This window comes from Stegodyphus dumicola, chromosome X1 (assembly GCF_044657685.1).
Source record: "Stegodyphus dumicola isolate Sdum_Otavi_A_Nest chromosome X1, ASM4465768v1".
Classification (NCBI taxonomy): Eukaryota; Metazoa; Arthropoda; class Arachnida; order Araneae; family Eresidae; genus Stegodyphus; species Stegodyphus dumicola.
The window spans coordinates 239,338,390-239,366,273 of record NC_140780.1 but is presented as its reverse complement, the minus strand read 5'-3'; the positions used below and the strand labels follow the sequence as shown (position 1 = coordinate 239,366,273).

General features: G+C 31.8%; 1 protein-coding gene across 4 annotated transcripts in view; it reads right to left on the bottom strand.

Annotated features, from left to right (window-relative positions):
- Positions 1-27,884, bottom strand: part of LOC118184363 (FRAS1-related extracellular matrix protein 1-like) — a 190,469-nt gene that overhangs the window by 9,108 nt on the left and 153,477 nt on the right. The window contains exons 14-18 of one of the 4 annotated variants that reach the window (XM_085807236.1): positions 24,022-24,174; positions 19,547-19,644; positions 12,857-12,910; positions 11,561-11,822; positions 11,255-11,425 (exon numbers count right to left, since the gene is read on the bottom strand). In XM_085807236.1, coding sequence (XP_085663362.1) covers positions 11,255-11,425; positions 11,561-11,822; positions 12,857-12,910; positions 19,547-19,644; positions 24,022-24,174 — 738 coding nt within the window. The remainder of the gene's footprint in view (positions 1-11,254; positions 11,426-11,560; positions 11,823-12,856; positions 12,911-19,546; positions 19,645-24,021; positions 24,175-27,884) is intronic. The other 3 variants (XR_015038404.1, XM_085807237.1, XR_015038405.1) reach the window with 3 other exon arrangements.

Below are 27,884 nucleotides of genomic sequence, written 5' to 3'. Positions count from 1 at the left end.
GTCTTCATTTTTGGGCTTATGTTCCTATTATAGAATGTTTATAAAGGACTTTGCGAAAATAGCTGAGCCTCTTCTAGTGCTAAAAAGGAAGAAAAGTCGATTTTCTTGGGCAGCCGAGGCGAATGCCGCGTTTGAACAACTAAAGAATGCCCCAATCCTTAAATTCCTAGAAGGTGAGCAAGGTCTAGAAATTTCAGCGGTGCTCTCCGAAAATGGGCAACCTATAGCTTTTTTTTCGAAAACCTTGAATGCTACTCAGAGGAACTATTCCGCTACTGAGCGAGAAACGCTCGCTGTGTTATTAGCAGTTCAAAAGTTTCGTGTCTACTTCGGAAGTTCACCGACAACGGTCTACTCAGATCATGCGGCAGTGGGTCGCTTGTATTCAGGAAAAAATTTATCGCCTCGCTTGATACAGTGGACTTTAAAATTACAAGAGTTCAACTTAATCATGAAACACACTCCAGGAAAGGATAGCGTAGTCTCCGATGCCCTTTCCCGAATAAAAATTGATGAAGAGGGAAACACAATCAAGTGTGCTATGCTCACCTCAAGAGTTATTGAGTCCCGTGAAACAATAGTCGAAGAATTGAAAAAGGACCCGGAATTTAAAGATATTTACGCATACCTGGAAGACCCTGAAAACTTTGAATATATAGATTTAAGGGCTATTCGCAATAGGGCACAGCATTACAAAATAATCGACAAATTGTTATTTTATACAAAAATAACGAATGAAAATCAGGAATACCGACCAGTAATCCCAGCGAGTGTACATTTAACCCCTTAACTGCCGCGGGCGTATATATACGCCTTGCTCAGCCGATGCGTTAACTGCCCCAGGCGTATATATACGTCCTTCCAAACTGCTATCATTTGCTTTGCGCTGCTACACCTAAAATTATTCGCAAAGTTAACGCATCGGCTGCGCATCTGGGGCAGTTAACGCATTGGCTGAGCAAGGCGTATATATATGCCCACGGCAGTTAAGGGGTTAAGTATCTTAGAGGAGTTGCACGATCTACCATCTGCTGGACATTTCGGAATACGAAAAACACTAAAGAGGGTACGCGAAGCGGTTTATTTTCGGCAGTTACAGAAAGTTGTTACGGCGTATGTTAAGTCGTGCCATATGTGCCAATTAATAAATGATGTTAATTACAGCCCGGCCGGGTATTTAAAAAACATAAAGACCACTTTTCCAAATGAAATAGTTGGCATAGATTTGCTCGGACCCTACCCTAGGACAAAAATAAATAAAAACAGATATCTTTTAACAATCGTTGACCATTTTTCAAAATGGGTAGAAATAGTCCCTCTTAAACGAGCTTCAGCTAAAATAGTTGCAGATTCGTTCTTAAATAAATATATATTAAAATACGGGGCCCCACTAAAAGTAATATCAGATATCGGAAAACAGTTTGTTAGCAGTATATTTAAAAATTTGTGCACAGGACTTGGCATATGCCATCTAAAAATGGTACCATATAGACCACAGTCGAATATAGCGGAACGCGTAAATAAGAATATTGTAAAAATTGTCAGGGGATATGTGAAAAATTTTCATGACCGCTGGGACAGCTGTGTCAATGAGTTAGGTTTTGCCTTGAGAACCGCAAAGCACGATACTACGTAGAAGACCCCCGCAGAGTTATTTTTAGGAAGAAAAATCAGGACGCCTTTGGATAAGCTGTTCTTTGTACAACAGAGACAAGAAGAATTCAAGTCAAAAGACATTCAGAAAATTATCGACGAAGCAATTCAAAGCTCTGATATAGCAAGACAAAAATAAAAAGTTTATTACGATAGAAATAGAAGGGAATTCGAATATAAGGTGGAACAGAAAGTTTTTAAGTTGAAGTATTCGTTATCATCGGCATCAGAAAACAGAGTTGCGAAGTTTGAGCCCAGGTTTGAAGGGCCGTACATGGTGGAAAGAATAAGAGAAGCCACGTTTTATTTAAAGGCCAAAAATGGCCAACAACTGGTTGCAAATATCGATCAGTTAAAACCTTAATACAGCCGCACTGACTTTAAAATATTGCAGGATTTATTACAGGATCCTGGAAGTGAGGAGAGAAGGCCGCCAGCTCAAGAGCACAGCTGGAGTCCCCCAACATAAAAAAGATAGCAGAGCCAGCAAACTTCGACCAGGGAAATCCATTCCAGTAATGCTACAAGCGCACAAAAAAGGAGGAAGTTAGCACCGACAGATCAACGAGTCAGAACCAAGGATTCTGCAAAAACTCAAGTACCATCTACCACAAGAGGGAGGCCTGCTGACAAGGTTCCAGGAAAGGAGAAAATTCAACGACGAATGAAAACTAGACGTAAAGCACAGTTTCCAGCATCAACAACTACAAGGGAGGCCCAAGGAGGACCAGCATGGAGACCGAAAAGCCAGAAAAGACCTGTAGACACAACCGTGCCGGACCAACAAGTTAGAAGGGCCAAGAGAAGATTCAAAGACCCTGAAGGACGGATATCCCCACCAGAGCAAAAAAGGAAATTAGCATTCCAGAATCCGCAACCTGTCCGCGAGAGTCCCAGATTCCTAGACAAGGGGGAAAAAAAGGAAAAGATTGGAAGTAAACGGAGCGGAACATCAAAGCTCGAGAAGAAGATTCGAGGTCATCAGGTTACCTACATTTGAACAATTCTGTAACATCAGAATGCAGGAATACAGAAAAAGTTAAGTGAATATTTCTTTGCTTACTTTTCTTTGAAGTTCAAATTATATCATCTTGTTCTAAGTTGCTAAAGATGTTTAGAAAAGTTAAACCGCAGATAGCGAAAGATTGGTTGTAAATGTTTGTAATCATAGATTTTTATGTTAGCAATTTGGCGAGAAGCTACTAGTGTTAAATACTTTTTGTTAAGAACTCGCAAGTTGTGAGAAGTAAATTGTGAATAAGTTTAGTCTGAAGACTATTAGAATACTAAAATCTGTTAACGTAAAGTTAAGAATTCATGTAATTATTGGTAAATTGTAATTAAGCAACCATGACTGTTGATGTAAAATGAATTCAAAAGTTATGTGTAAATATTTAAATGTTCATGTTGAAATGTTTAATCTTTGTTTGAAATATCGTAAAGTTAAAATGACACAGAAAATAAATTTTGATCTCTGTGTATTGGAATTGTGGAAGAATTGAATGTTAATACATATATATATGTGTGTGTGTGTGTGTTTAATGTTAGGCTGTCCAGTTAATACGTTTAAAAGTAAAATATAAGCTTTCGCTTACTGCATTAGGAAAGAGTTTTCGTGTAGGGAGTCTTGTAAGGTCTGGTGTGTCAAATTTAACAAAGTTAGGTGTTGTGTAGCGGTAGTTTTGTTCGCGGTAACACAACATAGAAGACCCTAAGTACATTTCAGTACATTTGCTGGAGAGCATGAATGAAATAAAACTGTAGTATGAATGAAAGTGCATGAGGGCCAAATGATGAAATAAAAGCGTAAAGTTAGAATTTAAAGAAAAGCTTTGTAAAATGCCTTACTAATGACATTTCCTTCCAGATATGGAAGGATCAAGACCTGACATAGTTATAGCAGAATAAAGAGTCCATTCATGAAGATGTATGTCAAGATATATGTCCAGAACGGATGAATTGTAAATTTTATTTTTCCTAGCTTTAGTCTAGCTTTTAGAATTGTTGTAAAGTTGGCCCTAAAAACGAAACTTTAAAGTCATTTAATTAATTTAAAAGTTTGAAGAGGATTTAAAAGTTTAAAAGTTTAATTTAGAAGTTTGAAGTTAACGTAAGTTTTTCAGACTTTAAAGTCTTAAACAAGGTGATTTTGAGACCTTATTTTTTGAGTATTTAAAGTCTGGTCGGAAGCTATGTAAGGATTATGTGAATTTTATGAACAGTTAAATTTTAAGTTAAAGTTCCTTTCCTGTCAAATTCTTAACTTCAACTTACTACTTCCGGCCAGAACGTAGTTTTGGAATCTTGCTGAATATTTAATGAGGAGGAGTGGTATTTAAACCACGAAGTTACTTACTGAAGCAGAGAGAATCAGAGTTTCTGATTTATGCGCGTCTGCCTTTTTGGCCACTCTCTCTCTCAAAGCTGTTATTACGCTCGGCCGTACTCAGGCCCTTGCTAAGCTTTGTAGTCAAATAAGATAAGGAGCCAACTCGATTTTAACCTTGATAGCTTCGACAATATTTCTTTAGTTAATCTTAGTTTTAGTTTAATTCTTAGTCTTTTAAGTTCAAGTCCAAGTATGGGCTTTGCTTGTACACTCCCAGGCGGAGTTTTGTTAAATCTTATTGGAATAATAAAGGGTTAGTTACCCTTCTATCTTGTTGTTTCTTGCCAACAAACTCAAGTGATTATTCGCTTATCAGTTCTTAGAGTCTTCACTTCCAACATTAACTTAGAATTCCAAAGTAGGAACTCTACATATTTACTGGCATATTTTAGGCTAACACATGATTTAACCCCTTCGAGCCGGGTAGCGAAAATGCGCGCTTATCGCGGAGGCCGGCAGTGTGTTCCACGAGCGTCTCTCCAGGGCCGGGGGCTTTTTTGCTACTAAGCCTAAATCCATGAAATTTCCGAAGTATCAACACATTGTTTAATAATGCTCTATAGAGTATTTAAACAGCTTATGCTTTATAGATATTTTTATATATATACTTTAATTACCTTATTGCTTGTTTAAATGCATATTTTACACATTTTATTTTAATTACTTACCATTTTATGACTTTTAACATTATACATCTGAAAACTAAATATATTACTTAAAATTCTCTTTTTGTATGAAAAATTTGAAAACAGGGATCTACACACAGTTCTACGTTATATTCCTTGAACTCGTAATAACTCATTTGCCGTTTTGGAGGATTTTTCCAGGAATGTGAACAAACAAAGCATCGTCGTCTCTTCTGAACAAAGTTTTGGAAAATGTCTTTCAGTTAATCTTTCAGAATCAATATCTGAAATATTTTGCACCATTTCTGCTATTTCATGCTCTGTTAAACATTTTCGACGCTTCGACATTGAAATGGTAAAAACAGAAAGATTTCACGTCTAACAAGATCCAATTATTTCCTAAAAACTGAACTGTAAACCGAAATACTCAACGCTTTAGCGGATATAAAACTTCTACTTACAATAAACAACTACCACATGCGAATAAAGTGCGATTTAAAGAGACGCCATTCGGAAACATTTAGTTCCCTGTTTGTTTATATAATCAAAAACACGTGTATGTGAGTTATGCTTCTCTCATTTCGAGTAGAAGGTCTAATGTACATGTATCTGAAACCATATGGACATACAGTGCCATCTTGTGGCAGAAATTATAGTTTGAAAAACGTTCCAAGGTACTGGCACAAATACGTGACAGTCAGTAGTAAACGCAACAATGCTCTGGCACGCCTGCATGTCGGCCGGTAGATAAGTGTGTTAGTTGTTGGCACGTATACGTGACAGTCGGCGCGAAGGGGGTTAATAAAACAAAAGTAATGAAATTTACCTGAAAAATATCAAAATATCCTTCCCACTTTTGAAATACTTTGGGAATTACTGAGTGGTTAGTCATCTAAATTTCTTTGCAAAGCAGCAAGGGGGAAAAAGTATCAGATACTGGGACTCCTAAAAACTATAAAAAATCACAGTAGTTTATATACGACCATTAGAGTTGAGTGATAAAGGAAGACCCTCCCCTTTTACCTAAGCCAAATTTTGTAGAAGTGTGATAATTTTTCTTTTTCTGCTTCTTTCCCATTTCAGGGATTCAACGCTTTATCATTTAGGAGTAAGACATTAAATGTTATGTTAAATCCTGCTTAATCAGTGAAATTTATACCATGTACAATATCAATGTTATAAAAATTTTTTTAAATTCTTCTAATACAAATATTTTTTGTAATTTTTACCTATGAGAAGTTTTTGAACTGCTCTATGTTTAAACTTAACTTAGTGAAATGTAAGGTGCCTGGGGTCCAAAGCAGTCTGCCTGGCTACACACTTGCTCTCTCTTTTCATTACTAGATTAAAAAACATGCAGTAAGTATGTGAAATGTTTGCTTGAAAGTATTCAAAAGGGAGTGTATGCATGTTGGTGCTTGTAATGCTTTATTGAATTTGATATTCAATAAATTATACAAAAGATGATCTGAAAATCTAAGACTGCCTGTTACGGAAGAAAAAAAATCATCAGCACAATCTATACTTTTTATTACATATACACATAAAATCAGTTATTTTTTTTTACTGGCACACTGATTTTTTCCGTAGTTCGATCATATGCTTCCCTTTATGTCCAAATTCTAGAAAAATCCTACAAACTGTTTTGGAGTATTATTCACATTTAAAGTTTAACCCTTATTTACACTGAAGAGATTCAATTGTTGAACTTTTAACTTACATCAACCTTCCTCTTTTTATTCTTCAGTGAATAAACATGTGATTAACAATTGGAACTTTTAATACCTTCAGAATCCAGTACGTCAATCATATTATTTGTGTTATTTTAAGGGGAAAAGTATTTTCACATTTTAAAAAATTGTTAGTATGTCAGAGGAGTTGCACTTCTTTAAAAATCTGATTCATTTACAAATAAAGTTTGATATTTATGACTGTCTGCCATATTAAAGACAAAGGCTTATAATCAATATCCAGCAAAATCATAGCAGATGTCCATTAAAGATAAGGCATTAAAATAGCTTTTAAAACAGCCACAAAAATTAATTAAATTTTTTTCTACAATTCTATATTTGAAATTTTGCCAACTAATTACTATCATTAGAATCCCTTACTACTTTAAATAACACAGGCTTATATGCAACAAATTCAACACATGAATTAATATTTTTCTATGCATTTTACTATATTTTATACAATAGAAATTTAAAACAGGGAAAGACAGAGTTTGAATCTCATTTACAGATGTCTGTTCATAATGTCCTCTATTTTATAATTTATAAGAAAGTGCTTTAAATCATATTATTGAATATAATTTATTTAACAAATGATGAGGGTTCCATACCTCACAGATAAAAATTCAGTACTTTTTTTTTTTTTTTTAAAGTTTTGGAAATCGAGAAGTCCCATCATTTATTTTCTTTGATTTGTATGTTAAAATACTGAACATAACTTGGAATTTTTCTTTTACTACTTAAACACCTAATTTGAATTTTTACAAAGAATGCTGAATTTGGCCTACATCTACATTATTTTGTTCTCTTATAACATCACAAAAAATTGATATTTCCACAATAATGGTTTAATTTGTTAGATCATAGCAAAGTGGTCGAGAGCTATCTGCCTATGCAGCCAGCCTGTTTGCAGGGATTTGAACCTTGGACCGAACTACCAGTGTCAGTGACTTTACTGCTCGACTGCTGGTGGGCTTTCACAATAATGGAAATTTCACCTAACACTACTTTGGACAAAAAGTCGCACATCTCGAAAACCACTCGTTTAGAGGGAAAAACACAAGAAGATTTAACTGAATTTGAAGGGTGTAACGAATAATAATTAGTAACACCTTTCCCATTAGTGACATCCTCCCACATAAAAATAATATACTATCTTTTCGCTTTGATTATGACATAAGCGAACAATCACAATTTTTGAGTTGTGCCGATTTTCTTCGACAATGGTCATAGAGGTAGAAAAAGTGAGTATATCACTCACATTTATCTGAGACAGCAAATGAAATGAGGCAGAAAGAAACCTTAGATGAGTGTAGATCTTGAATAAAACCATATTGATTTTGAAAACAATCAGACACATGTCTCTCTTCAGGAGCAAAAAATTTTATGCACATGAAGAAAAGGGAACTATGTCTGATTGCCTTCAAAATCAATAGTATTTATTCAAAATCCCCGACAATCGAAGGTTGACTTCTTTTTTGTCTAATTTAAAATTTTGGGCTTCTCTTCCAGATTGAAATGAAATGTGATTCAGGGACAATACCACCATTACTACATTCATACAATGAATTAAGATTACCTACAAGCAATGACAATTTTCAGTTACATACATAAAACAAAATTAAAAGACATATTTAAAGACAATTATGAGAAAATAATTCTTAATTTTTTCAAATATATGGAATCCTATAATATACTATATTTCAAGTTCTTAAAGTTTCATCAAACGTCACTTTGAAAATACTGTTCTAGACTATTAAAATGCTCCTGAACACACTTTACAAACCTCCTGTATATTAAAATATTACTTCTATAGAGTGATTTTGAAAATTCCATCTCATAAATACAAGATTATGTAATAATTTTGTCATTTCAAAATAAATACATGTTCACTTTCTACGTATGGGAAAATATAGGTAAATCTAAGTTTAGTATATTCTAAAAAAATTTATATTTCAGTGAACTTACAATATGTAATAATGTAATTATCACAGAAATGCTTAACCCCTTCCCTCCCTAAAGAAAATTAAGTAAATGTTTTTACAGTAGTTATGATTAACTGATGCCACTGCACCTTGGAATGCTGAATATGTGGCTCTGCTTCTGAATTAACATGCAAAAAACCAGTTATGACACCATTTATTATAACGTTCACCATTATACAATTGTGTTCACCTATTATAAAACAACATTTCTAATCTGAAAAAAAAAAAAAAAAAAAAAAAAAAAAAAAAAAAAAAAAAAAGACCAAGGGGGTTTTTTTGTGATATTCATGCAGAAGGAAGCATCATGCAGCATTTCTCTTTTGATAAAACTTCTGGTTAAAAAAGTATAATAAATTTCAGTATGAATGATCACAAAGACTTACAGATCTGAAATTCAGTCATCTTTGATTCTGGAAGTTCCTGAAATTGATGAATACAGAGATCCTATGCAACATTATTTGACAGTATGAAAAGGCAGAATGTGATGACACGGGTCGTTAGAGAAGCTGTTTCTGCAGTCCACATTTTAAATCACCTCCAGGCAATGGTTCAATAATGGTATCTGTTACGCTAAGAATACACTCTTTTATGAATGAAACACTGTCTAGCAAACAGATCTGTAATTAAGAAGTCTGTACAACAAAATTCCTTGCAAAATAACCATTTCATGACTTTATGCATTTTTGTGCCAACTGTACTAAACACAGAAGACTCACTGAAACACATTTTCTTTTAAGTTTGCTGTTTTAACAATCAGCCTATATTATGTAACAGCACATAAAATTGGAAAGGAATTTGTACTTTGTTTCATGCATAAAAATGAAAAACATTTCGATAAAAGATTTCACTTTAACTGAAAATTAAAAATAAAACTTTAAATTCTCCAACCCCCAACCATAGCTGACAAACTGACTCTCAGTTTCATGTAAAAATGTACCTGATAAGTAATTTATACTTACACTGAAGAAGCTGAAAATGAGTGTTTCTGAAATGTGTTTTCAAATCTTCATTTATTTACAGAATCATTCATAGCCAGTCATTACTCATAAAATACACACGTTAGTCCCTGAGCACAGGTCCATTACCACAGGCTCCAACTTGGATGCTTTCCATTTCAGTAGAAGGAGACTCAATTTTGTTGGGATGCCAATGAAATACAAACCACTGACTTTTGAGCATAAATACCTTTTTCACTAAATTTTGAGTACTAAAATTTCTCTTGATATTAAAATTCCAATGGTGGCTTCAAGCTCTAAAGATAGCTGCCTTAATTTTGAAGTTTCTATCACAAACAGAAACTGATACTCAGAAGCAGCTTTTTGCATACAACTTTGCCCCAGCTTTGAAGGAAGAATTTCTAGTTTAAATTAGTTTTAGATGGCAGAGACTGTCTTGAAATATCCACTTAGCCGCCACTTCCATATTTATTTGCCTTGCGTTTTGGTCTTTACCTCAAGGCTTTTTCCATGTGATATTTTGATTCCACAACAGCAGTTTTTACTTGATAAATATTATAATCAAACACTGAATAAATAGCAAAAGCATGTGGGAGAACATGCTTTGCATAAAGCATTTGCTATGCCTTTGGATAACATCAGTTTATTTTAGAAACAGACTGTTCAAACTGAATTGTGCACTGATAATTAGTCTTCATTCATTCAGAGAAATAATAAATCATACTGGCTAGTTACTTCATGAAATACCTTTCTTCTTCTTCAGTGGCGCGACAGCCCTGGGTGGGCACTGGCCTTCTCCAGGCATCTATACTCTTGGCAACTGTTTTCCACTTTTTAACCTTTAAAATATTAAGATCTTTTTTGACACAAATCAATCTATCTTAATGAGGGTCTGGCCCGAGGTCTATTTCCCATGGGCTTTACCAGGAAGATTTTCTTACAGCAACGATTTTCATTCATTCTAGCCAGATGGCCAACCCATTTAAATTTAAGTCTCTATAATTTGACAAATTTTACAATATCAGGTTGTTTGTAAATTTTATAGAGTTCTAAATTAGATCTTAATTAGTTTTAAATTAGAATGCAACACAAGATCTTTTGCTAAAAAATTCCTAGAGCTTTCTCATCACACCAATGCCCAAGTCTTTGATGCATAAATCAAGACAGATCTTATAAGACTTTTGTAAAGATGCAATTTAGTTCTTAAGAAATATCTTTACTTATGAAACTATAATTTTGGACATCAGTATATTTTTAAGCAGCATTTCATTAAGCATGAAATCATTCTGGATAAAATATAGAATTTCCAGAAAATAAATAATTTATGAGAAGTTTGAGCTTTTTGCTGCAATTTACAAGTCCGGGATCAGCTTCAGTGCAAATCATGTGATTAATCCTGTTCCTTTCACCATGATGTTCGCAAAAAGCTAGTAATGTAATATATGATTAGTATGCTTTCTGATACTATGACATATTATGTCTACAAGTCACTTGAAAATTTCTATATTTTTCTTACAATATTATTAATACCCCTTAGATATTTGATTCACAATTCAGTTTATCATACAATTCTGAACAGCAAAAATATTTCTTCCTTTTCCTCTCAATTTCAAATTTGGTTGTATATGGACAATTATGATAACATTATTTTTTACAAGCTTCTTCCTTAAATGGTGTGTAATTTGTTTGTAATGGAAATTGCATGCACTTCAGATTTACCAAATAGCACCATAAAATAACCGATGGTACTAAAGGACTTATGAATTACGAAATTATTTCCCAATAAAATATATCAGTGTACAGCATCTGTGCATCTAACACCAAAATAATGAATTAGCTCCTAAAACCATGAAGAAAAGAAGAATGATAAATAGACTGAGCAACATATATTTCAAATACTGATTCAATTACTTACCAATCCAGTACAGTTTTCCCCGAGCTAACTGCACTAACCAATCATTGTGCTCAGGTGTTTCTACCACCACTAATTCTCCATAAGGAAAACTTTCACATGTTGTCTGAGCATCACTCCATGTTGATTGCAGTTTATTCCACTTGTAACACTTTCCAGAAAATTCTTCCCATCCTATAATAAGGAATTATAGTGAAAATATTTTGAAAAATTCAAAGCATCTTATTCAAGGTTTTTAGCTACAATAAAAGTTCAAGGTATTTTTCAATGAGTTTCTTAATTATTCGAATTTTCAGATATCTTAATTACCTTTAAAGCAATTTTCTGCCTCTAAACTTGGTAAACCTGCTTTGGATTCCTTAGAATTTAAAATCCCCACTGAACTATCTTTGATTACAACATCTCTAGATGATTTACCATCACTTTCAAATGGAGGGACTGAGAATTTGGTATTTTCTACATTACTAGAAGTTTCTGGAAGCCATGGCAACCAATTCTTACCATCACATTGAAAGAAATTTTGAGACGGTCTGTTATAATGTAATAAACCATATATATGTTCATTACATTCCTAAAATGAAGAAGATTTAGATTTTAGAAAAATATGAAATTTTACATTTCTGCAGTGCATTTTCTTGATAGACCATGTATCTTATACAATTTTGAACATTAAAACAGAATTTAATGGTACAATACGGAAGTTTCAGATATTAATTTCAAAAACTGGAAAGATATGTTACACTTCTTTTTAGCTCCAAAAATTGACACAGATGCCTCTTGATGTTATAATTAAGATATCATTATCAAATTGCCAATGTCCTGCCTGACTGTGTATGAAAATACACAAAGTACATCGCTTATTATGATCAAGAATTCAGTTAATATTATAAGACTACTACAGAATTAATTTTTAAACTAAAGCAAAAACACGAAATAAAAAATTAATTCTCCAAATAGCCAAAATAAACTATAAAAATTGCTAAGTGACAGAGAAATGCTACTATGCGAGACATTAACTGCTTGATTTCGATTTCAGGCAAACATTTAAAATTGGGTTAGAAAAAAATTAAGTGTGACGTATGTTTTGAATGATTCTTTCAATTTTGAGAGTACTCTGACGCAAGTCTTTCTTCATAAGAAATAAAGGGGGAAAAAATGCCTGAAGAGTTTTTTTTTTTTTTTTTTTTTTTTTTTTAAAGAATTCGCTGAAAGCATCTATGAAAAATGAAGGTTGTTTTTTTAATTTAATGTTTTACTCTGGCATATTCTCTTACAAAAACGGTTGCCTTTTGAATATTAAGATTAGAGGAAAAGTATAAGTCAAGTAATTTTCAGAAATGTGAACAGTTCATAAACAAAGTTTTACATTTTTCTAATTAAAATGCTATGAAAATACCTATTTATATGTTTCTTGATATTTATATCTTATATCAGTTAAATGCCATTGCTATCTTGAAGGATATTTTTCTCATCGTTTAATGTTGTTATACAGTTAATGTTATCGAAACAACTGTGGAGTAGTGTGATCACATTAAGCAGCACTCAGTGGAATTAAAAAACAAAGAGAAAAATCCTTCTGCTTGTAATCAATTTTGGATTACTTACCATAGGAAATTTAGAATAGTTTGCATCATCACTATCTTTGTCCCCAATCTGCTCCTGATTCAAACACAAAAAATAAATAAATAAAAAGAAAAAGATATCTCTATAAGAAGAAAAAACTTAACGATTTAGTTGAATAATTCTTTTAAATATACAAATTTATTTTATTAAATCAGCACAATATATAATTATTGCTCTTTCATTGGACAGCAAAAGCTAATTAACTTACAGGGACAACTTCGCTTAAATTTTAAAATAAAAAATAAATACAGTCAAAAGTCTTTTTTAATCCGGACTCGTCGGGACTTCAGCGATTCCGGATTATCAATTTTTCCAGATTTAGATCATCAGTTTAAATCTGGTAAGATAACATGCACAAATTATAAAATTAAAAATATGAAACCGTAATTTATGAAATAAAGAGCAATTATGATCTAAAGGGTATCAAAATTTACAAAAAAAAAAAAAAAAAAAAAAAAAAAAAAAGCTTAATATTTATTTGTTTACTTTATTAAACATTTCTTTCTACGCGTGCATGCGTAAAGCATACATTACGCATAGTCGAAATTAGAAAATTGCAACCAGAAAACTATTTGATTTGTATTCGTGATATTTATAATGACAAGGAATTTGATTTATGTCATATCAAAGACGCGTACATCGAGATGAAATACTACATTATAAAACGAATAAAATAAAAACATCTGCCCTGAAGATGAGGATAGTGCTGACAGATCAACTTCCAGTTCATGGTGCACCGCGACGTCCCCCCCACCCGGCGCAGAGCAGAGTGAAATTGATAAACAGATTTCGGAATGGTTGAGAAACAAAGAAGCCTTTATCCATTTTTTGGCAGCAATTCCACTTTTTGTTTGATGGACATCGAAACATGCTTTTGCTTTGTAGATCCAGCATCGGAAATTAGTAGATTTATTATTTCTTCCAGGTCTTATGACATAATCGAAAGTTCCAACTTACTTTTATAAAATTGCTCTAACAGTCTGCAAAAAATAATAAGCTGGTCCCAATTAGAAGATTAAGGAACAACGCAATCTACAACATTAACTGAAATAGATAATTAGATAATTTTAGCTTAGCTTATACCGTCCGTTATACATTAAACAAGCATGTGTAAAGGTATTATGCGCATGCGTAAAGGTATTACGCGCATGCGGTCAACGCAACGCAAATTTGCGTTGACGCATGCGCAGAAAATTTGTAGCTTTGAAATCCGGATTATGGGTGTCCGGATTAATAACTTTTGACTGTGAAAGAAAATAATACCAACAATTAGATTTAAAGAAAATCATATTGCACTGAAGTTTATACTACAACTTGGAAGAAATAATAAATCTACTAAACAGTTCAACAGGAAGAAATAGAAATGGTGGAAACCTAAAAGGTATCCTTAAAAATTCTGATTTCTAAGGCACGTTCAGAATACTACACAATTTAGCATTATAATCAAAACAATAATTATAGTTTCATACACAGCATTTTCGTATGTTAATAATTTTTAAAATGATGCAATTTTCCTTAACCGAATATATTAGAAACATATTAAAAAAACTTTTCAGAATTTCTGTACTATTACTGAGCATAAGAAAAATCTTCAAAATATAAATACTACTATCTAAATTAAAAGAAAAAATGTGCTTTAGCAGCATAACTAATAATTGTAATTAAATTACTACAACCTTCAGAAATATTACAAAAATGAAAGTTGAGAATTAGCAAGAAGAAATTTAGAACTTAAGCAAAATTGAAGAAGGCCAAACGGCTGAATTATTAGACCAGTCAGATTGAACCATTTTTGCTAGTCAGGACAGACAAAAATAATTTAATTTTTCATTCCAATTAATTGGTAGGCTACATCACTGTTTCTGACACTATGCGATTTTCGAACGGCAAAAACAAATTACATACAATTGCACAGTGTCATTCCCTAGATCAATCTGAACAATCAAAAAATAGAAAAAAATATATAAAGCATTCCCTTCAAAATGTGAAGTATAAGGAAAAATCCGAAAATTATCAAAATGTGAAGTATAAGGAAAAATCCGAAAATTATCAAAATGTGAAGTATAAATAAAAATCCGAAAATTATTCAAAAATAACAAATTATGTAAGAACAAAAAATAAATAAATAAATAAATAAATGCATCAAATGAAACAAATGAAAAAGCCTTAAAAACTCTCTAAAATGAGGAGTAGTAATTGTCACTCGGAACATCACTTTTCTCTCTCTTTTCAATTCCTTTTCTAGTCTCCTATGGTCGTTTTTCTGCATTATAATCTTGTGCCACTTTTAATAACATTTCACCTTTGTCCAGTTTCTTCAAAGCTCTCAGATTTTCTTCCATAGAAACAGACACTTTTTTCCTTTTCGAAGCCATCATAACGCACCACAGAACAGGATGTGCAAATACAAGGTAAGAATACTGTAATCTGAATATTACAAAGGAACAAAAAACAACCAAAATATCAACTCACTAGAAAATACAACTTGGTTATGAGATCAACGAACAGCACAGCAGGTTGGAGCATAGTGAATCATACTAATAAAATCTAGGTCAACTATGAAGCACAAAAGCAGCTTACTCATGTATGTTCAACAACTTGCCACTTTTTACTGATTATTTTTCTGCCGACTAGGTCAGGTTAAACAGAACATCAGATTAGGAAAAGCCATATGACCATGACTGTACTGTAATAGATCATTTTTGTATTGAAAACAGTTTTTGTTTCATTAAGCACATATTAGTCCTGTTCTATTATAACTTTAATATTACATTTGTATTTCATAAGATGATACAAATAAATTTAGTCTATTTGCATCATAAAAACTTAAACATTAGTTCTAAACTTTGGTTAAAATAACACGCCGAATAATGATTATGTTTGACTTCTCCAATAATCATTAGTTCTAACTTCACTTTTTATGCATTACAAAGGTTAAAACATATTCAACACTTAAAAAAAATACATATTGTATTTAAATATTAAATTCACATGGAAAGAGTGTTATCATATTCACTTGCAAAAATAATTCTTTTGGTGATCTACCATTATGCTATAACTCAATAATGGTTTGGATTGAATTATTTAATTATGGCAAAGCACACGAGGGATATCTGCCTAAAGGGAGGGATGCCTTTGTGGAGGACTTTCTAAGGGAAACTGGCCTGTATACACTTTACACATGGGGAAAACCACGAAAACACCCATGCAGGCAGCCCGTTCGACAACTCAATAATGAAAAAATTTTTAACATTCACAAATAAAGGCGAAATTACTTAACAAAATAATTCCATGACAAATTAAAATAACAGCAAATAAACAAGTAAAGACAACTGACCAAAAATAAAGAATAATAATATTAACAACAAGCCTTACATGGGAGAGTTATAAAATGAAAAACAATTTGGCAAACCTCTTTTCCCAGAAGAGGTGAAGGTAGTTAAATAAATCAAAATGATAAATTCGATCTGGTTTCAATAGAAGTAGTGCGATCACTGACATGAATTTATATTATAAAATAAAACAAAGCCAAGGTAAATATAATCACTTAGCGAATATGCTCTTTAACAGATCAAAGGAAGAAAACATAGCAAATAAGAATAATATGAGAATGAAAAGAAAACAATGGTAAAGAACATTATGAAATGTAATTGCAAAGAAAATGTAAACATAAAAAAAAAAAAAAAAAAAAAAAATGTCACAGAGGGGGGGGAAAAATACCAAACTATATGCTGTATATTTTTCCATAAAAGTGTACCCATTTCTTAACTGGATCAATTTCTTAACTGACCTGAACTTTTCAGCTTTTAAGTTTACTTTTATATTACATAAAGCAAACTATTCTATCTTCATCCTGATAATTCATGAGAAGAGTAATTTAAATATGCTTTTGTAATGTATATTAAACCATAACCCCCAAACACTGCTCTTTTTTTCAGGGAAAAAATAATAGGACATTTAAAAAACTAAATATTATTTTCTCCTTTTTAAAGTTTTTATTCTTAAAAATATTTATCAATGTTAGAAAAACAAATTTTCAAGTTTATGAAAATAAGAAGATAGTTTCATACACCTAGAACAGTTTTCAATAGAGAACAAATACTATGGGATCATTTAAAAAGTTTACAGGCACAACAATTATGTTTACAAATAATCCACCTGATAGAAAGGTGGCATGTACTGCATGCCTAAAAATTTAAAATTTGGAAAAATATTTACTGTTTTTTAATGCATTCATATAGTGAAATTCATATTAATTACATTTAATCTGCAGTTATGCACTAAATTACAATCACAAATTCAAGATAAAACAAGTTGGCATGCTGACATGTCCTCTTTCTTTCTGCCCATGTTCCACTTAACAGGGCAGTGCATGCTGACAAATTTCTATAGCCACTAATGAAACAGGGCCAAAAAGAGCTGCTACCTTCCCCTTTTTCCCTCCCACAATGCTAACTCCCAAATATTAATATTATTTTTAACAAAATTTGGTGTTTAGCAACATGCTTTTTGTGGAAATTCAGAATATGTTTAGTTTGATTTACTTGATTATGGCTAAACACTCGAGAACCATTTGGCTTATGGAAGGGATGCCTTCACAGAAGACTTTTTAAGGGAACTAGCTCAGTGGGAAAGTCCATGAAAAGTAAAATGCAGCCTGCTCGTTCGCCGGGATTCAAATCCAGACCGAACTACCAGCATTCAGTGACTTTACCGCTAGGCCATTGGTAGTTCGAATTCAGTATATGATCCTGACCTCAATTTATGGAATTTATGCTACACTAACAGAAATAAGCTAATGTAAGTGGTCTAAGGTCTAATACTCCTTTAAGTACTCTGGAAGTAGGCTTAGATTTATTTGCACCTTATTGTTTTATTAATCAAAATGAACTACTATTGTAATTAGTTGGTTGAACATACTGGCACTGTACAAGAGCTGTACAGAAGCATGCATAGACAGCAAAATGTACATAAAAAATACAGGGTTAGCATAAATGATTCATTCATTTTGAAAAGGCTATATTTTCAAAAGTATTTCACGTACACACATGAAAAAGAACAAAAAGTCACCAAGTTTGTACACCCTCTATAAATAAAATACTTAGTATGTGCCCCTTTGGTGACACGACACACATCCAGATGATAGTCGAACTCATTCCATACATTTTCTAGCACTGTTGTCTAGATTTTTATCTTGTCAATTGACTAGATTTTCAGAATAACACAAAAAACTGTGTGGAAGATTTTGCATCAAGGGTTGCATTTCAAAAAGTACCAAGTGTAGCTCCTGTAACAATTAAAGCTGGATGATTATGCCCATTGACTAGATTTTTGTGTCAACATGCAGGAAGCATTGGAAGACAAAGATTTCAGCAGCAAGTTGTTATTCAGCGATAAAGTAATGTTCTGTTTATCTGGGAAACTTGGTTAAATAGTGGGAAAAAAAAAAAAACTTGACGAGTTTGCAGTTGCTTTCATACATTTTTCATGTGTGTACACATAATACTTTTGAAAATATAGCCTTTTAAAATGAATGAATCATTTATGCTAGTCCTGCACATCAGAGATACTAAGTAATGCTTAGACTGCTGTGTTTGAGTTCCACTCAGATATTCAGAATTCAAACTGTTAACATATAATATCAATAATAATAATAATAATAATAATAGCCAATAATAATATTACAATAACTTGTCATTTAAATCAAATGTGGTATACTACTATTAATAAATTATGATTAAACTGGCAGAATAACTGTAACTTAGTAAAAGATTGTTGAAGTAAAGTACAGATAAAACCTAGTTATGATAATTCTGCTAAAAAGTGAATTGGAAAAAAAAAAAAAAAAACTTGTTTACTTGTAAATTAAAATTTTGTAAAAATTCATTATTCTAGAAAAAAGATAAATTTATGCATTATCTCCAGATTCAGAAAGTAAATATTTTTCCTTGCACTGAGTTTTTCCCGTTTTATTTCCAGTTTTGCAACTGATTAACTTTCATTCTATGCAACACATCAAATAATATTTTAGATACCTTACTATACAATTCTAATCGCAACAATTTTCCTGAAGAATATTTTCCATTTGACGAAATCCAGTTCTGTATTTTCAACAGCATAAAAAATATTTGCTTGAAGATTTAGAATAAAAAAAAAAAAAAAACAGAACTTCACATTACAAAAAGTATCATAGGTTAATGAATTGAGACATTGAGCTCTATATGAAAATATTAATACACAATTTTCTTCACATTTATTTAAAATATGCTAACTGAAATGGAACCATTAAAGAAAGTACTTGAGACAACTATCACACTCAAGTTTACATTTTAATAACCAACGTGGAATTAATACAATAATTACGTAGTAAAACACAAAAAGTAATATAATAGCTCAAATAACCCCTATTTAAACTAACAAGAATAACAATAAAAACTAAACATTAATAAAACATGCTTTTCTACACTATTTTCTATAATCAATGTGTGAAAAACTCCTCAATGCATAACAGTTTACTCAGAAATTTCTCAGACATCTAATAAATGTGTTCAACATAAAATGTTCCTATTTTTTATGTTAATTTGATCAATTCAGTTAAATATTAAATATAAGTACATCCAACAATTTTAAATAAATTAATTTTAATCTATAAAGTATGGATTATTTGCCTACCTCATCTTCATCAATACTAACAGAAGATTTAGGTGGATTACTTGCATCATTACCTTTAGATACTGGTGGTTTTGGAACTGGTATTTGAGAACATGACCCTATATGTAAAAACACAGGTTTAGAGTATAAAAGAATTTCATTACATGCAAAAAATACAACCAGCTCTCACTTTCTCTCATTTACACTCTCACTTGCACAGTTTGTAAACAGCTATAGAAATGTCTTTTTTCAAGGTTCATCAAGTGACAGTAGGATGTTGAAAAGACTATAGGCTTTCAGAAAAGGAAACATGAAAAATCACTTACACCTGGGAATCAAATTAAGCATACTTCAGTTTGGATGCACTTAACCTGCTACTTCATGAAGGCATGCATAAAAGGAATGCCATAATTCAACTTAAAGAATAATTGGGGATACAGGTGAAATCCTAATGGTAAGAAATCATTATCCATCATATTTTAATTGGGGCACCACTGTTGGTTTTGAAAAACATGGATTATTATGTTTTGGACTATTCAATTTTTGGAGGAGTAAACATGAAAAGTTAACATGCCATTACCAAGAATTGAACGACACATCTTGTAAATTGCTATCTGGAAATGTTAAACCTACTGTTCCCAAAATGTGACGTGGGTGGCTTACAGAGAGGCACAATGGAATATTCCACTGCTTTCACAGAAATGCTACTCAGTCCATACCCAGGCAGCATGCTTCTAAAAATATACAGTATAATAAGTTTAATGCGAAAGCGCTTAAGATGAAACACTGGTTAACACAAAATAATGCAACGGTCCCGACAAACTACTATGTATTTTCATGCATTTTGTTTCTCTTAACACGAAAAGATATGCTTTCTGGAAATGAACAAAACACGGAAAACACCGCCTCGCAGGCGAGATTTAAGCAGAGTGTGAAATGAAAGAGAGGTGGTTTCACATGTTTTTATGGAAAGGAGGCTAACTTGGCTTTGAAATACCCTCGGAAAAGCCTGTGACACGAGCCAATTTTGTTTATCTACGCTAGTTTTGCCTTCCACCCCTACAAATGTCACAAAATTATCTCATCTCTCATCAGTTGGCTTTGGAATTTGGCATTCTCACAACGCAACGTGAGTAAAAAATCAGTGAGTTTGGTTCTTATGTTGCACTCTGCATGGATTTCAGTGACTCCAAGGACGAATGAAATTGTTTTCATCACGCATGATTCTCAAAAGTATCAGATTCTTTGGTGCCAAAAGAAATCTAGAAGGAGCTATTGAAACTGAGCTGACACTTAATGAAATGTTTGAGAAAGTTTCTAGATTAATAGACTGTCCTACTGTACTATCAGAAGAATTCGTTGCAGAAGTTGATGATAACGTGTGTACAGTCCCAATTATGGCAGACAAAGACATTTTGGAGTTCGTTCAAAGCTATAACAATATCATTAATGCAGATTCCGACAAAAAAATGAAATGAATAATGCAGCGCTCCAGTTCCCATGTCATCAGAAATGAGGACTATCATAAAAAGTATCTGCAGTTATTCAGACCACATTCCAATGGTGAAATGAATAAAAAAATGGTCGACATTGAACAATTTGTTGACAATCCAAAGAAAAATATCAGATTATTTTCCCAAAACTCAATAAATGTTTTGTTTTTCAAAAAACTTGACAATTTTGTATTAAATTTCATTAAGTTCTTGTGGATGTTTTTGTTTCATTGATTTCTATGAAATACACGCATATATACATATCTGTATAAATAAAATGTACTCTAATAAACTTAATTTTGTTGAATATGTGTTTTTTTTTTTTTTCAATATCCTTTAACACAAAATTCTCTTAACATGAAAAAATATTTCAGTCCCCTCAGTTTCGTGTTAAACGATTTTTACTGTACATACAATTTTGGTGAAATAAGGGTATGGCATTTTTGCATATTATTTTTACAAATATTATACAAAGCCAAATGTACTGATAAAAACTAATTTTTCACTTGTTACTTTTATAAATAGTATATAAATTTTTAAAAACCTTAAAAAAATCTATCATTTAGAGTATCTGTTTTTCCCCTTCATTTTACAGTCCCTCACTTTGAACAGACAAACAAACAAACAAAATAATAATAATAATAATAATAATAATAATAATAATGCCATACACTAATTATTTTCATATTTGAACAATAATAACTCTACGAAACTGAAAACTTAATCCTGGTATTTTACATAAATTTCATTAACTTTAATCATTTTTATAATAATCACATGAGGCTGAATTTTTTCTGTTTAATATATGGGAGAAAATTATACAGTAATTCCAATAATTTTTAATGATAAAAAATTATAAAATAAATAAATAATTATGTAGCATTTCATATTTTTGCCAAAATATTTATGGACATTCTTAATTTGCAAGTCTTCAGAATGAGTACAATGTTCCCGTTAACTGAAGGCAAAATTTATGTGGTTTGTTTTTCACTAGCTTATCAAAACTTACTGCTATTACAATTGTATACCAAGCATGCACATACAGAAGCATTTCTATTTTTTATACAAAAAGTAATTTAGTAATTCATTAGAAGGGTGTTCTGAAAATTTATGCAGTGTATGGAAATAATTTTATTTCACCTGTTAATTTAGAGGCTTCCTTAATATGTCCAACTATGAAGGAAAAAAGGCAACGTTTTTTTAGCAAATAAGTCAGTAAATTCTTTATTTCTGAATGGATTAGTGTCACCATATGGAACCTGGTTATTACATTATTACTTGAAGAAGGTAAGTGAATATTTTTTATTTTAAGCGTTAAATATTCATACTTTCTTCATCTATGAAAAATTTTGTGAATGGTGTCCGTCTAAGCAATTTAACTTTCCAACATCATATTAAGCTTCCCCCCCAATCTTTGCATGCGCAGCAATTGATGCAGGGAGAAAAAATGTGTGTATGGTGTTTTTTAAATATTGTGAAAGTTTAACTATATCTGATACTTATCTATTCTATTTTACTGCTATGTAACTAAAAGTGATACTACACGAAAATCACATGCATTTAAAACAGCACTTTTACATCAGTAATGTGTGTATATGTTCTGGATATAATTATAAAAATGGTACTAAATAAATGTATGCACACTTGTGAAAATATATGCAGATTTAACGAAAACTGCATGTATAAACACAATAATAGATTTAGTAAGAAAGTAGTTGATTTACTCATATTTTTTGGCCAAAATTGCAGGTTAATGCAAAGGAAAAAGTACAGGGGATTTACCTGAATTTTGACAGAAATAACCCTTATATGCAAAGGAAAAAAAAATAGGAAAATTAATATAAATTTCTACCAAAAGTATAGGTTTGTACTCAGTATCGGGACATATACAATAAATATACATAATTTGTTGCCAAAAATATAAGTAAATCCACAAAATTTATATGTAAATTATACATGAAAGCTATTTGCATCATTGCAGCTAAATTTTAGATAAAACTTAAGTATAATGTAATGTAAAAATGCATGTAAACATCTACTATTTTTCGGACACATTTTATGATAGTTTTACAGTTTTTATACGAAGGGCGATTGTCATGAGCCATTTATGAATGCATGCTGCCTGGGTATAGTTTAACAGCTGAACCATCCATACGTTGGTGCTAAGATGGTAATAGCATCTAGTAGACACTGTACAAACACTGCTTTTGAAAAATGTTTTCAGTTTACCAAGTAGTTTGCAAATTACAGAAGACAATGCTGACAAGTTTGCATTAATTTATGGCTTTATCAGAGCTGAAGCTACATCTGAATTTGCTTCTGCGGAAGAAAATCTTACTGATCTGACTTGCAACAATAAACTGAAGACAAAATCTGATAGAAAAGAACTGACTTTTGGATGTCTTTAATAAAGAGGATTAAAGATAATTTAATATCATTAAAAGATGAACAGTCCACATGCACTAAGTTTTTGGCTGTTGCTGTTATAAAAACAAGTGTGAGAAAATCAAAGTGGAACAGGATATGAGCAGACATGTCTAGCTTAATTTAGCAATTTCAAAAGATGTGCAGTGAAGTTGATTCATTTATTCAATAATATGATTGTCCAAACTAAGTACTTATTCAGCACATTTTAACAAAATTATTTCTTAATTTGAAACATAGTTAATTTATGTTTTAAATTTAACCCCCTAACCTTTAACCCTTAATCTGAACTACACTCTGTAACTGTTAGGTAGATCTATATTTAGACTTTTAGTGCCATGGTAATATTCTGATATACAAAGAGTACTGTGAACTGAAAATGCTTAGGAACAATTGTATTCACTACCACTCCACAAAGGCATAGATGGGAAGTTAGCTGTATTTCACTACAATTTACTTTATGAATCCAAGATACTAACAATTAACCTTTAAGTATATCGGTACTTAAAGGTTAACTGGATTATCACTCATTAGTATATTAATAACTAGAATTTAATTATTAGAACAAAAAAGACTTACCTCTATTCAAATCATAAATACTGACAACAGTCCTGTTGTGACTAGATATAAGACAATTTTCAGGATCAGACAACACGACTTGAAGTTGCTCAATAGGAGCCTCCTCAAGATCATCTTGCACAATTATAATTTCCCAAACTGCTAATGTTTTACCTATGCAAAATAATAACATAAATGATAATTTATTTCATAGAAGAAAATTTTATTCATTAATTGATTAAAGATGAACAAATTAAACTTGCATAAATATATTTCATCAGATCAGGACCATTTTGCAACACTTTTAAAAACTTCAAATAAACTAAAATTAGTAAACATATCCAGTAGTGGTATTTACAGGAAACCTAGCAGCAACTCTTAATATAATCCTTAATTTTGCCCTTTTAATGCACAATAAGCAGCAGAAAATCCATATGGGGATTATTCGTTTTATGCATAATAATAATAATGCACACAGTTGTCCCCTCTCCCAAAGGAGTTCTTAGACTCGAACGTAAATATGATGCGGTGCCTCTGGCATTTAGAATGAAACTCATGACTTTTTATTGCGAATCTCAATAAGGCTTCGTATGAAGTTAACAGTTTATGGTTTATTCATGGCTGAAAAAAACTCATTCATGTAATGAAGTAGAAAAGCCTAGGAAAAGGACACTGGACTTCATGAAAATTCAGCAGTTTGAAACTTAAGTGAAGAAGAAAAAGAAGTGTGGGTGCAGAAAGACAAGAAAAATGAAAGCTATAGCATTTTATAATACCTAACCGGTATAGTGGTTAGCATCACTGACTGCCGTGCCGAAGGGCCTGGGTTCGAATCCCGGAGAAGGCATGGATGTGTGTAAACGTATAGTGTCAGTGCGGCACTCTAAATATGAGGCAAACTGAAAGTCATCTCGTGTAGTTTGGTCATGGAGGTAGGAAAGGGAGGAGGGGCCATTCCGCGCTAGAAGTGAAGCACTGCTTTGAAGCTTGGGTCACCAGACGGGGCGTTCTTTGTTTACATTCAGAAGCTCGCTTGACAAGATTCTGATAGTATTTCGACACACGACAGTTCCATAGAAATCGAAAAAGGGACACTCTCGCATGAAAGAAACATTTATAGTGTCATGGATAATAGCAATTTGTATAGTTTACTGACATTTACGCAAAAATCACATCTTGGTTATTTTTCGATAACTAACAACAGCGATTTTGATTATGAATTTGTTTTATAAAATTCTAAGCTGTTGTACTACAAAAATATAGATTTTAAGAAAATTGCTAAAAGAGATCTGCCAAAATTTATTTTCTAGAAGATTTGAAAAGTTTGAAACTTGATGGCTAAATTTAAATATAAAATTATGTATGTTAAAATATTTGTAATTAGGCACATAGGTCAGATTAAGTTTTTATTAAATAGAGTAACGCATGCAATGGCTATCTGCCTAAAGAGAGAGATGCCATCGTGGAGGAATTTTGAAGAAAAACTGACCTTTGAGTGGGTATTAAAAATAATACTTATAATTTTCATTCAAATTATATTCATATATATTTTTTATGTAAAACTTTCGGGTGTATGCTAAATTAGCGTAAATTACTTTACACGAAAAATAAAGTGAATGCACAGAAATTAAAGATTTGCACATGCCGGAAATGATAAATTATTTATACGGGTATTTACGCATGTGCTTGCAAAAAGCATGTATCTGCCTTTGACAAAATACTTAAATATTCATTAAATTATTTATAAATGTATTTGAAATGAAGAATTTATTCACTTATAAACAACTGTGAAAGTACTGTGAAGAAATCTAATGATTAAATGTATCTAATTTATAATGATTATAAATGTTATCTAAATATATAATAACCTTAATATTGAATTGTAAACATAAATTGAAATCCTGTTGACAAATACGTTATAAAACTATTTAAGCAAGAATTGTTCGGATTGGAAAGCAATCTGTTAAAAGGTATTGTAAAGCAAATGCTATAAGATGCGCACTTAAGAACGTAATAAAGAGTTTTGGAATATGTATTGTTGAAATGAAGGGTTAAAAAAAAAAAAAATCTGATAAGTATAATTAAAAGAATTATTCCCTTTACATTTTATAATAACTCAGTTACAAGTTTTAAATAATACTTAAAAAAAAAAAAACTTATTTTATTCCCTTTCAGAAATGTTCAGAGAAAGTCAAATACTATTTAATACCTATTTAATTATTAGGAATTAGCGAAATACTTATTTAAAGTATTTCGCTAATTCCTAATAATTCTCTAATTTAAAATGAACCGAATAGAGCATTAATTATAAATTGACTTACATTTTTCGATTTAAAAGAAGCCAAAAAATCATGTCGTATTTAAGAAAGTATTTTAGGAAGAAGCTCTATAAATAGAAAAGAAATAATGCATAATTTTAATATTAATAATACAATAAACTCTGATCTTAATTTTTGTACCTTAACCGAATAAAATCGAATTACCTTAATTTTTTTTTCTAATGTAATTAACGAAAACTTGTGAAAATATTTCATTCAAATTAAACCATTCTGAGAAAACTGTCCTGTGAAAAGTATAGCATTTAATTCCGTTCAGAATGAAATGTTGTTTAAAAATATGTTGTTTTCACATACTTAGGACTCTGAAGTGTTGTAGAAAAAGAAAATATATACATTTATATGTATATTTGCGACGTAATTACAAAATATTTACACCCGAACGTGTCAAATCCCATAGAACTCAATGGTAAATGACCCAATGTTTTGGTCACCACGTAGGGATCGCCGGTGCTTCAGAGCAGGGTACGGAGAAACTTGTTTAGGGCGACTCCTTCTTACTTCCTACCTCCGTGAGTTTGGTGGAAGGGGAGAGGGGTGGGAGACCCTCGGACCCCTCACTCTTGGGGTGCTCTCCATCAAAATTTGGGGGAGGGGAATGGAGCAAAATCGCACTGTCCCCTGTAAGGTGCTCAAGGCTGTTGCCAATAATAGGCGTAAACTAGCGTTCCTTGCCATGAGGTATTTCATGAGCTTGGGCTGATGTTACGGTCAGACAAGTGAGCATAAGTAACAACAATAACAACATAAGACCTAGTTATTCTTGAATGTAACTCAATAAACAACAGTAAAAAAAAGGAAAGAAAATAATAAAGATTATGAGATAATAAGAGTGGCTAAAGCAAGCCACAGATCTGCTCATAGGCTAATAGATTCTAAAGGCTGAGCTCAAAATTAATGAATTCATAGCACAATTCAGCATTTACACTACAAATCAAGAGACTATCAGTATGCCTTCTGCCCTCTGCCTTTTAGAGAAATGCTACAAGATCTTCCTGTAAAAAACTGCAATGAAAATTATATTATTATTTCAATTAATCTCTGTTGCTATCATTTACATAAATTTAACAAGCAGATTTAGAATAAATTGATATATTAAATTAAACTGATACAACTACCACAAGATGTCATGTTGGAGATAAACTTCGAGACAGCAACTTAGTGACTGAATTTTTTGCTAAAATAATTCCAGCCCCAGATGAGAGCAGAAGGGTCTTGAAGCAATATTATTGAATTCATTGAAGCAACATCATCGAATCTGCAAAGCACTACCAATATTCAGTAGCATATTCTCTTGTTTCATAATGTGTGCAGCCAAACAGTTAGTGCATCTAAAAGATATGCAAGATTTTCTATTCAGCACAGAAGTCACCTATGTAGCAATTTAATTTAATTTTAAAAATGTCTTGTAATTGCATAAATCACCCAAACATTTCCTGTTGCATATGTGGTGAGTTAACTCATAAGCAGAAGCAAGACATTACTGCTTTACTTAAAAACTGTTGTAAGTTATATTTTGATTGCAATTTAAGCAAGAATCAACAATGG